Below are 13,039 nucleotides of genomic sequence, written 5' to 3'. Positions count from 1 at the left end.
AATGGCAGGAGGGTGTCTACAATGAGGAAATCAAAGAAAAACTGGGAATGAACTCTATAGATGTAGCAGTCAGGGCGAACAGGCTTAGATGGTGGGGTCATGTTACACGCATGGGAGAAGCAAGGTTACCCAAGAGACTCATGGGTTCAGCAGTAGAGGGTAGGAGGAGTCAGGGCAGACCAAGGAGAAGGTACCTGGATTCGGTTAAGAATGATTTTGAAGTAATAGGTTTAACATCAGAAGAGGCACCAATGTTAGCACTGAATAGGGGATCGTGGAGGAATTTTATAAGGGGGCTATGCTCCAGACTGAACGCTGAAAGGCATAATCAGTCTTAAATGATGATGATGATGATACTATTAACATTGTCTGCAAGGTCATTAATATACATCATGAACAGCAAGGGTCCCCACACACTTTCCTGGGGCACACCTTAAGTTACTTCAACATCTGACAATGACTCTCCATCCAACATAACATGCTAAATCCTTCCTCCCCAAAAAGTCCTTAATCCAGTCACAAATTTCGCTTGATGCCCCATAAAATCGTACTTTTGACAATAATAATAATGAGCGTATGGCATTGGTGGCCGGGAGACCCCTAGCGGGGTGGTTCGGCCACCGCTCCACAAGTTCTTTAACGCCACTACGGCGACTTGCGAGTGAATGAGGATGAAATGACGATGAAAGACAGGCAGAGAAAATCCCTGACCCCGCTGGGAATCGAACCCGGGACCCAGTGCGCGGGAAGCGAGAATGCTACCACAAGACCACGAGCTGCGGACACTTTTGACAATAAGTGCAGGTGTGACACTGAGTAAAATAACAACAACAAAAATTCATTAATGTGACTGCTGCAATATTTAACGAAAATATGGCATTCAAAATAACTACTTGGTAAAAACAGGTCAGGCGCTAAAACACTAAACTGTCAAGAACTGAGTACAGAGCTCCAGTATCCCAAAATTTTACCGAAAACATGTTCTACTCATTAGGAAAATACACACTTAGACTTGAGCTCATATGTTCAGCCACTCCATGTAAAAGGTGTTTTTTTTTTTTTTTTTCATACCTTGGAGGCACTGATGAAGTAATGAATTTTAGAGGGGTTTTTCTTCTTCTCTTCCTTCAGAAGCTCTTCTGCTTTGTCCTTCAGACCTTCAGTATCTCGATAGTACTTAAATGATAATAGGTCTCGAGCATGTGCAGCCATTGGATTGACATAACGGGCTATGATTTCATCCAAATCTTCAAATTCTTCATTGCCAATCCAAAGTGACTGACCCAAACTAAACGCATTTTCCTTTCCTTCTTCCCTTACATCTATGTGCTGGTAGACTCCGTCAGTCACTTTCCATGTAACTGTGAGATGATCTGCACCCTATAAAGAAGGAGCCACAGACACAAGGTCATAAGCACTAACACACAAATGAATGAACAGCTTTACTTCTTCGCAAAAGAATGTAACATACTTTACTTGAAGGTCGAACTATTACTTCACCCTGATCCATCTGATTCATAATTTCTTCCGCTTCCTTGAAAGAAATATTATGGAAAGAAGGATGGACAATAACACGTTTTATGTATGTTTGCCGCTGTTTCATCTTTTTAGCTTCTTCTTCTGCTTTCAGGTCTTTATCTTCTGCTTCATTATCATAAAAGGGATCTTTAGGAGGCCTAATAGATAAGAAAGCACCAGTGTAACAAAAAATGCTGAGATATGAACAAAAGTAGAAATTTAAGAATTAAATTAAATTAAAAATGCATATGTCAAATGAGACTAACCCCAATATGGACTAATAAACAATTAACACTGAAGCCACTTCAACTAATGTCAAACACAACAAGATCAAGGTAATGCATTTTAAAGTGAACTGCATAAAACACAATTTTCTGAGAACAGCAGCTTACCTCCATTCATGATTTTTGTCAGCAAGGTCAGAGCTTTTTGATGTACATTCCACAGAAAATCGCTCCACATCAATTTTAATTACCCGGCAATGTATGGTTTGTCCTCTTGTAACTCGCTCTTCTGGATTGCTCACATGCTTATCAGAGAGATTTTTAATGTGAACATAACCAGAAATACCATTGTCTAGTCGTAATCTTACTCCTGTGGCTTGGCCAGGGCAACCTCCAGCATCAAAGTGATTCCACACCTAGAAGAATAAGTCATGATTTTTTGTGGAAACAGTACCAGTGATAAAAAAGTGAATGTACAAAGAATGAAGAGAAGAAGAAAAGGAAGACAGAAGGAAGGGGGTCATTGTACATCACCACTAACTACTCCAGCTACCTCAAACATTTATGGCTCTGCTAATGCAGCATTTATTGTATCTGTATTGTAAAAAGAAAATTTGTTTAGTTTAAATTTACAATGGGACAGAATGGTCAACATGTATGTATCTTTAGGAGATGAAATTACAAATACTGTGGACAGACACATTTAAACACAGAAAAACTGACTAGGTTTTTCAACTGTTGCTTCCTTCCCCATGGAGGAAAGAGGTATCAGTTGTAAAGAAAATATGTGTTCTTGCATTTCTTTAAGCTTACAGCATTTGGGTCAGTATATGTCTGTGAAAAGAGTGGAATAGGACAAAGGTGCATTGACCAAGTCTAGCACTTGTGTCTTCTACAGAATTATGACTCATCTGGCAAGGGACTAAGAGTACGTGTCATATGAAAATAGGACAAGCATATTTCATACATGTATAGTATGCCAGATTACCACTTTGATTTGGGTGGTAATGGTTGTAAGTAAAATAGTCCTCATTTTTGGGAAGGATAATAAATACCCAAATCCCTGGCAAAAGATATGTAAGCTGTTCATCTGCGGTGGTAATGAGTGTCGATGGGGTGTTCCTTTTGCAGATGTTATGGAGAGTGATGGGGTTAGAGAATTTGGGGGAATGTAAGGACATGGTATGGGAGATCTGTTTGTGCATTAGGTTTGGAGGGTAATACCTGTCTGTGAAGTATAAGGACAGAGTTTGCTTATAACTACCTGGGTGGTCGAAAGTATGAGACACACATTTAGTTTGGAATTAATGATTGCTGTAAAAAGTTGGGTACTGTTGATGGTAATGCAGTTGATAAGGACACACTTTCAAGAATCTATCTGGGGGGGGGGGGGAGGAGGAGGAGGAGGAGGAGGAGGAGGAGGAGGAGGAGGAGGAGCAGCAGCTCAAAGTAAAGGAAGGTGGCTTAGATTTGATAAGGTCCAGTTGAGGTGGATGGGAAAGAACAGAAGACGCTGAGGCTGTGGGGAATAAGGATAATATATCTTGTAATGTCTTGTTACATTCCATCCTGGATTTTCCATTGTTTGATAATATGTCTTGGTGTTATGTCTAATAATGTAGGTTAACCACATAAGGAGTTTAGGAATGTAAGTGGCTAGATGAGTTTCCTATACATGAGTGGCATATGACAGCCCATGCCAGTGCTTATGGTTGTGTCGTACACCTAGTTTGTATACCTTCCCTTGAGAGGAGAAGCAGTTATACCTGGGGATGAAATTAGTTAGATGTGTAAGTAGGGACAGGAAACAATGGTTTTATTTTACGGGTGAATTCAGTGTTAATTTTTTCCAGTTTTGGTGGTTTTTTTCCTGATTCATTGTTACTTTTTGCCAGATTCCTTGTTACTTTTTGTCGTCATTTTTGCCATTTTCATTATTTTTTTGCCACATTCAGTGAAATTATTTTTACCCGATTTTCTTGCAAAATTTGGTGTTATTTATTTTACCAAATTTGGTGTTATTTCATTTTTTTTGCAAAATTCAGTTTGGATTTTTTTTTTTTGCCCAATTCAATGTTTTTCAGTTTTCATTTTGCAAAATTCAGTATTTTCTTTGCCAAATATGATGATCTTTCTTTGGCAAATCCCCCATTGTTTATTGCCAAATTCTGCATTTTTGCTCAACGTGATGTTTTCCTGCCAAATTCGGTGTTGTGTTTGAGCCAAATTCACTGTTGCTTCTTGCCAATTTTGGTATTTTTGCCAAATTGTGTGTTGATGTTTTTGCCAAATTCAGTAATTTTTTCCCTGCCGAAAAGTATTCTATATTCTGGACATCTGAAGCTGTTGAGGGACATGATGTTAAGAAGAATTTTGCTGACAGCTGGTGAAATTGTCGTTTTATTAATGTACAACCAGTTTTGCAGCCTAAAGTCGCATCATCCGGTGCAACACCTGCAAAGACGATATCATAAGGCAGAATAATCGAGGATGCTTTGGAATTTCTTGCAAATCTGGTGTTTTCTTTGCCAAATTTGGTGTTTTTGACAAATTCAATGCTTATTTATATTTCAGTGTTGTCCTTCCCAACTTCAGCGGATTTTGTCAAATTTGTTTTTTCATGCATACATTGTTTTTTCCCCATTTTTTGATGTTGTTTTTGCCAAAACAGGCCCTTTTGTCCAAATATGGTGCTACTTTCATCAACACATCAAAGTTCATTATGTGTGAAATGAACTGTTATTTTAAGATTATACATAAACATCAGCCTTCGAGGGATTAGAAGTCAAAATGGAATTTTAACATACATGAACCATCAGTTAAGAATATTAGTAAACTGCTGTCCTCAGAATAATAAGATTTCTGCATAGCAAAATTCCAGATGTACCGAATCTCATAAAATATCCGATTTTGCATTAAATAGCCGATTTTGTGATATTGCCCCAGAAACTGCTAATTTCATGTTATTTTTCATGCTATCACTTTTGAAAAATGTTCTTTTACCTCTATATACAGAATGAGACAGTGCGTTTGAGTCACAAGGATGTTGTGAGAGGTAGTGTTTATAGTGGTAATACCATGGGTGCATTGTGCACACCTTGCCAAATAGTGCTTCACAAGCACTCCTACCATGCACCTGATTAGCGCTCCAAGCAAAGGGGCGAGTGGGGCTGAAGGGTGAGGAGGATGAGGAAAAGACTGCAGCCAAATGCCACTAGCGCAAGGTAGTGGGCTTGTCACAGTTTGCTATCAATAGTGTATGTGTTAAATTAGATTTACATTCTGAGTTAGGAATACCATGGCATCTACACATATGGCGTCTACACATGTGAATGGAATTCTTGTTACTTTTTGTATAATTCAAAAGCCATGCAACATGCTTAAAATGCCACTGCACTATCATGAGCCACAAAAACTTTCACTGTAACATTGTTACAACACCAACCATACAGACGGTAAGATTCACTTCTCTTCAGATGAATGCGTGTGATTGCTAGCTACACTGGAGGCTGTCATTAGGGAAAAAAAACTGAGTTAAGGGTAAATTGTGCAATGACAAAATCTTTTATGGTTGACGTCACCAATTATTTGAATTCATTAAGTCTTTTAACGCAAGGAGTGGATCATTTGGTAATAGATATGGCAGACATGATTGATGTTATCAAACCAAAATAAATCCTATAGAAAAACCTGCTTTAAGTTCATGACATGGGACACTTCCTTAAACTTAAGGCAGCCATCTGTGTAGCAGACATGACTGATTGCTTCAATAATTGAAACATTTCATCATGAGTTTTCAAAAATATTCCAAGATATTGCGCGACTCAAGACAGATTTCAATTTATTTGTCAGACCATTCTTCCTTTTGATTGTAAATGTATCTTATTACTTTTATCTTGAGCTGATAGACATCCAGAAACACTATTGATAAAATCCTGCTTATAGAAGTATGCTGCCATATTCTGTGGAATAGTCGCACTGTGTTGCAAACATATCTTCCTAAGTTTTCTGCTTATGCAGCCTCACTCACACACCCGCTCAGAACAGCACAGTGGTGGGTGGATGCTAGAGCACCGGCTGCGCTTACAGAGCGCAAGTGCGAATCTTGGCCAGGGCTGGTATAAAGAGCTGTTGTCAACTGGGAAGTGGATGGTTGAAAGATACTTAAGGATTGGTCTGTGTCACTGATATGGGAAACTAGGCTGTGGGTAATGGGCTGAAGGTGTTGGTCAACAAGATCTGAGATTTTTTCCACATAAGCACAGAAAGCATGTAGAGAGAGAGAGAGAGAGAGAGAGAGAGAGAGAGAGAGAGAGAGAGTGTGTGTGTGTGTGTGTGTGTGTGTGTGTGATGGGGAGGCTGTGGGGTGGAGAGGGAGAGACGTTCTGCTGGGATGGACCTAAGGATTTGGCTGAAAGAATCAGAAAGTTGGAGGATCACTACATAACATGGTAGCATGCAAATTTAAGTGAAAATTGAAATTCCTCCATTATGATTGTTCCATCATCTTCATTTGGAGCTATCTTCCTGGATTTGGAAATTTTATGCCAAAAGAATGTGGCTGTAAGTTTGTTTGGTTTTCTTGGTGGTCAACGATATTCTACACAGAAAGACAAGTACTTTAAGTCCAAACTCCGCTCCCGGGATTGGAATGACTCCTTACCCTCTCCCTTAAAACCCACATCCTTTCGTCTTTCCCTCTCCTTCCCTCTTTCCTGATGAAGCAACAGTTTGTTGCGAAAGCTTGAATTTCGTGTCTATGTTTGCGTTTGTTTGTGTGTCTATCGACCTGCCAGCACTTTCGTTCGGTAAGTCACATCATCTTTATTTTTAGATATATAAGCTGTTAATAATAAACGTATCTATCTACCGATTTTGGTCATAGCCCACCATACAGGATGTAAGGCGAAAATTGATCCGGTAATGGCATATTTCATGTTCCTTTTAGGTTCATACAACGAAGTTGACGCAGCTTGTGGACTTTCACTATGTGACCTTTGATGTATGATGTTCTAAAGAACAGACACGACACATTCATATAACTGACACACCTCGATGGACTATGAATCCACAACCATCAATGCAGATGCAAATTTACATTCAACCTTCAGCGAGAATCTAAAATTAGTGAGCATGGAGAACATGGACATGGACTGTGGATAAGTGGTAGCAATAGGTGGGATTGTGAGTTGGCTAAGGAGTGTGCTGAAACAGTCAGTGAATTTGCACTGTGACCTGGTGGTGAATTGGTTAATGCAACTGCCTAGAAAGCAAATATGAGATCCCAGGTTTGTGTCCTGGTCTGGCACAAATTTTCACTTATTCACCACTGATTCTGCATGAAGTCCTGATGCAGCTGATATCATCAGTTCTTTCCCTTTTCTTTCTCCCTCCACCATCTTCAGTTTACATAACATGTATCACAGCTGTGGATTCTATGTGGTGTCTGTTCTTTTAGGCATGTCTGAAAGAACATACACCACACATTCATATAATTTATAATAAACAACTGATGGTTAATAATGCATTTGTTCAAAAACATATGTGGTTGTTTCAAGGGGTGCTACATCTTTACCAGATACCATCAGAATTATAGCAACAAAAGAATCGATTGACAATTACTGCCAGTTATTTTCTTACATTTTCTAACATAATGAAAGGGTCAGTAATAAAAATACATAGAAACTGGGACTTTTATATCCATATGACTACACTGCAGTTAATACTTACTTGCCTGGCAGAGGTTTACTGAACCACCTTCAAACTATTTCTTTACTGTTACACTTTTGAACAGCACACGGGAAACATGAACACTTTAATTTTCCCATGCAAGCTCTGATTGCTCTTAGTTTCTTATAATGATCATTTCTCCCTTGTTGATGGGTGCCAGTTTCACCAAAAAAATATTTTAATTCCAAAATGTTTCACATTTATTCCTGAAAAGCAAATTTTTCCTTAAAGCGGGATTGCTTAAAACCAATTTTCAATAACACAGCTCTTATGGCAGCTACTTCTCAAAATGGACACCACAATTGTTGAGGCATTTATCGTAATGGTGCATTACCAATTGTATGCCCAGAATCTGCCACCAATGTCCAGAGCCACTAAGTCAATTCAGTCTGTGCCTCACTGTCATTGCAGAAACTTTTTCTTGCCAGAAAATGCTTTACAAGATGGAAGAGATGAAAATCACTTGGGGCAAGGTCAGGACTGCAGGGTGAATAGTCTATGATCTCCAATCCAAACTGATTCAATTCATTTTATGTGGTGTTGGCTGTATGGGGTCTTGCATTTTCATGCAAAAGTGTAATTGTCTGACAATACCGATCAGCATTTCTGGTCTCCCTTTGTGGCAAAAACTTGCACAGGAGCATACCACGTCAATCCCAGAAGACAGTGCACATACTTTTTCTGACAGAGGCAGACCTTGAATTTGGTCTTCACAGGTGCAACACTATGCCGCCATGCATGGGTGGTTGTTTTGTTTATGGGGTGGCATGCAACACCCATGTTTCATCCCCAGTGACAACATGGTTGAGACACTTTTTACCTTTCTGCGCATACTGCTGTAGGAATGTCAATGCTGTGACCAGACTTTGATTTTGTGTGATTTGTTACATGCCTTGGCATCCACCTTGCACACACTTTATGAAAATCAATGAGAGAGAAATTCATGCAACAAATTGATGAGAAAGTTCTGAAACTGTGAAGCGCTTGTTCTGTAAAATTGCTTATCACACACTTTCTGCCCATTCCAGTGTCACCAGGGTGGTCGGCCACTATGGTCTTTGTCATGAATATTGGTTTGTTCTTCAGCAAATTGCCTGCAGTATCATCTGACCATACTGTCACTCAATATCGTGTCTATACACGTGGCAAAATTGGCGATGCATTGCTGCTGGAAATTTCTTCTGAGTGTGCAAAAACTGGATAACTACATGAGACTCACAGTTTGTGAGAGACATTATCAGAGCAGGCATTTTATCCTAGCACTGTGCAGTAGCCACTGCTGTCACAAGACAAACTGCACTGCATTATTACTACATACGTCCTATCTACAAACATGTGCATTCCTATCTGATTACTCATGCCATTTCTGGACATGATCAGAACTTATTTTCTGGATGTACCTCGTACATTTAGTTTCAATTGGCTTCAAAGTTCTTGAGCACACTCCCCAAAGCAATCAGCCTCGTTCATGTGTTTGTCTAGTTCCACTAGAGGACATTTACCAGAATGGACAGTGATTTTGTATGGCTACAGTGTCTGTTTTCTGTGTGGAGAAATGAATATATCCAGCTGCCAATTTTTTGCTGGCTGGTTCTGGCAGAAGACATGTAATCAATAGAGTGGGAGTTACTTTGAAAATGGAAAATAAATTAGGCTGCTCTGCAAAGTTATACAAGTTCCCCATGTATGTCTTTTTTTTATTTTATCTTCCTCCACACAATTCCCATTCCCCAGAATATACAAATTAATAGTCACCAGTTGCAGCACATTCACAGTGATAGAGAAAGTATTTATTTTATTTTAAATCCAGTCACACACCACAAATGTTTATATATTATTAATTTAATTCCCTCAAAGTCTCAACTTATGCATTGCAATGTGTGTTCATGGTACTCAAAATTGTAACTTTATGACAAAGCTTGTACAGCTAATTATTATGACTGCAAGGAGACAATATGTATATGAAGATGGTGACTGTTGACTGAAATTAGTAAGCTGATTTATAAACATTTGTTGCCCATGACTGAATTTACAATACAAACAAACAAATTAATAGCTTCCTGGGAAAATAACAGAAACAATACAGTTATCTGAAAAGATTTATCTGTTGTTTACTGTCTTTTGTGTGTGAACCAACAGCAGAAGGTGAATTAACACAAACAGACTCTTTGGAGTGCTCATAATGATAATGAAAATAAAACACAAGACTACTAACATTATATATTGAAAAAAAAACTGGAAAGAACAGAGAACTAAAGATCATATGATAAGACCAAAAAATAAGGATGATCAGTTCATTTCAAATATAGTGATGTTAATGGGAATAGCTACAACCTCAAAAGGGACAAGGAATAAATATGTGAGGAGAGTCCTGTGGTTATGAAGAGCTGAAAACTAATTTCAAGAGTTCCTGAAAATGTGCATGGACTAGCACAACTGCTTCTGCAACAGCTGTAAAGAGTCTTAACAGTTTGATGCATTCACATATGTATCCTTATGTATTTCATTTGACATCACAGTCAATATTAATCTTTTACAGGCAATTGTAATATAACTAACTGTCACCTCTCAGTGGATGCCACAGAACAGAACATCAAAACACGCCACAATGCTTTCCAAATGGTGGCATTCACCAAACTGACAACAGAACAGGTCAGAAGACACTGTCACACATTAAGCTTTCTTTGGAACAAGGTTTAGACATTAACAGTGAGTGGATACCTACATACATTAAAAGTTAACCTATTGTCGCAGCACATACTCATGTTACAGAATGGGCTTTAGGGCTTTTGTGTCTACTTTTTATTGCTTGCTTTGTTTTTGTGACACACTACGAAGAATGCATAAGGACTTAATGTGTTTCCTAATGCAGTTCCCCCATGAAAAATATCAAATATGTGACAGTGAAAAATAATTTAGATTTTACCATACCTGGATAAAGAAAAATCCTAAATTATGCATAAATAAGAACACAAATAGATAAAACATGTTTTTACAATGAAAGCTGTTTCAACACTGAATACGTAAGCTCTACCGAAGGAGAATAACACACTTTTTTTTTTATTTGCTAATTAGGATGTAATAAAATGCAGATAATAAAGTAAATAGGTGCTGAGTAGTGCCTACAAAATACTGTTTGATGTGTTTATTTGGATGTATTTTCTTGAGTAATTAAATGCTGATGTTTTGAAATATTTGGATGAAACTTTTCCTATTCTTTTAGTAGGCAGTAATATGAAAAAATTATAATGTGTCCTCTGCCAATTTTTAATTTTGCTTTCCCCATTAATAAACTCTTATCATCATTGCTAGTCCCTTAACCTATGTTCCTCTTTCCTGTCAGGTGGATGGTCCCTCATAATCCATTAAATTTCTGGCAAGCAGCTGTACAAATTTCATTGCTGCTATTCATAACCTAATCTTTATCATTCTGTACTGGGCTGAGTGATAAGACATTAACTGGAGTTACGACCCATATGATGATACTATCAAACACTTACAGGACAAAAGTGGTGGGATAGCGATATGCATATATACATACGGCAGTAATACTATGCACACACAGTATTAAAGGACAGAGCATTGGCAGTGCTGTCATTTGTACTAACATGATTCATGTGAAAAGGTTTCCAATGTGATTATGGCTGCATGGTGGGAATTAATAGATTTTAAATGCAGAATGGCATTTAGAGTTAAGAGGCTTGGGACATTCCATTTCAGAAGTCATTAAGGAATTCAATATTCTGAGATCGACAGTGTCAGAAGAGTGCTGAGAGTACCACATTTCAGGCATTACCTCTCACCACAGACAATGCAGTGGCTGATAGCCTTCACTTAATGATCGAGAGCAGCGGCATTTGTGTAAAGTTGTCAATGATAACAGACAAGCAACACCTGCAGAAACTGATGTGGAATGTATGAAAAACATATCAGTTAGGACAGTGCAGTGAAATATGGCTTTAATGGGCTATTGGAGCACATGACTGATGTGAGTGATTTTGCCTACAGCACCTCTCCTGAGCTCATGACCACACTGGTTGGACCCTAGATGACTTGAAAACCGTGGCCTCATCAGATGAATCCCGATTTCAGTTGATAAGAGCTGATGGTAGTGTTCGAGTGTGGTGCATACTCCAAGATGCCCAAGTTGTCAATAGGGCACTGTGAAAGCTGGTGGTGGCTCCATAATAGTATGGGCTGTTTTTACATGGTATGGGCCAGATCCTCTGGTACAAACTAACCAATCACTGACAGGAAATTGTAATGTTTGGCTTCTTGGAAACCACTTGCAGCCATTCATGGGCTACATGTTCCCAAACAACGTTGGAATTTTTAAGCATGACAATGTGCCATATCCTCGGGTCACTACTGTTCATGATTGGTTTGAAGAACATTCTGGAAAATTTGAGCAAATAATTTTGCCACCAAAACTGCTTGACATGAATGGCATTGGACATTTATGAGACATAACTGAGAGGTCAGTTTGTGCACAAAATCTTACACTAGCAACATTTTCTCAATTATGGATGGCTGTAGAGGCAGCACAGTTCAATATTTTTGCAGGAGACTTCCAACGACTTGTTGATTCCATGCCACATAGAGTTGCTGCACTACATCGGGCAAAAAGAGGTCCAACATGTATTAGGAGGTATCCCATGACTTTTGTCACTTTAGTGTGTAATGGTACCACTCTGTCATGTTCCTTGGCAGTCCAATGATGTCAAGTGCAAATTGAGCTTAACACACAGATTCTGTGTCTGTACCCACATTACCTCTGAAAGTTCCGGAAAATCATTCTTCAAACAGAAGGGGCACTGCCAGAGTCCAGTTTCATCATTACGTACTGGGTTTGCTTGGTCCAACTGGTCTCCTTGAGGTTTCCTGTGCGTAATGCCTGAAAAATGTAAGTAAACAAACTCTCTTCATGGAACACAAAATTGGTAAATATTAATTAATAGTGGAAGTTCAAATCATGTAAATGATGAAAATGATATACCAAAATTTGGCAATCCAGTACACAGTAGTAACATAAAGAATAGTATTCATTTTCCAAAAATAAGGACTAAAAATGCAACAGTTGATAATATGTAATTTCAGAAATATATGACCAAACTACAAATTAATGTACCTCTCTTTAGTTATTGTATTACAAGAGGGTACCCAAACAAAACAGGAATTATTTTTTAAAAGCTGTATATTTTCAAATCGTTACAAAGCAATCTTACCCCTTCAAAATACTCTCCATTACAACCAATACATTTGTCACGTTGGTGCTTCCACTGTTCGAAACATTCTTTGAAGTCAGTTTTAGAAATGGCTTACAGTTTCTCACTCATTTTTTTCCTTGACTTCCTTAATGCTGTCAAACCAGTGTCCTTTCATGCCCCTTTTAATGCATGGAAATAAGAAAAAGTCGTGCGGTGCCAGGTCAGGCGAGTAAGGCTTATGGGGGCAGCAGAACCATGCCATTTTTAGCCAAAAGCTGTCTAACAGAGATGTGTGTGTGTGTGTGTGTGTGTGCGTGCGTGCGTGTGTGTGTGTGTGTGTGTGTGTGTGTGTGTGTGTGT

General features: G+C 38.6%; 1 protein-coding gene across 1 annotated transcript in view; it reads right to left on the bottom strand.

Moving 5' to 3' along the window:
- Positions 1-13,039, bottom strand: part of LOC126248845 (transcription elongation factor SPT6) — a 181,317-nt gene that overhangs the window by 19,022 nt on the left and 149,256 nt on the right. The window contains exons 22-25 of the mRNA XM_049950270.1: positions 12,245-12,366; positions 1,911-2,158; positions 1,472-1,676; positions 1,072-1,380 (exon numbers count right to left, since the gene is read on the bottom strand). Of these exons, the coding sequence (XP_049806227.1) occupies positions 1,072-1,380; positions 1,472-1,676; positions 1,911-2,158; positions 12,245-12,366 (884 nt within the window). The remainder of the gene's footprint in view (positions 1-1,071; positions 1,381-1,471; positions 1,677-1,910; positions 2,159-12,244; positions 12,367-13,039) is intronic.

The sequence above is a fragment of the Schistocerca nitens genome, chromosome 1, assembly GCF_023898315.1.
Source record: "Schistocerca nitens isolate TAMUIC-IGC-003100 chromosome 1, iqSchNite1.1, whole genome shotgun sequence".
NCBI lineage: Eukaryota > Metazoa > Arthropoda > Insecta > Orthoptera > Acrididae > Schistocerca > Schistocerca nitens.
The sequence above is the reverse complement of the archived record's forward strand: the minus strand, read 5'-3'. Positions and strand labels throughout refer to the sequence as shown.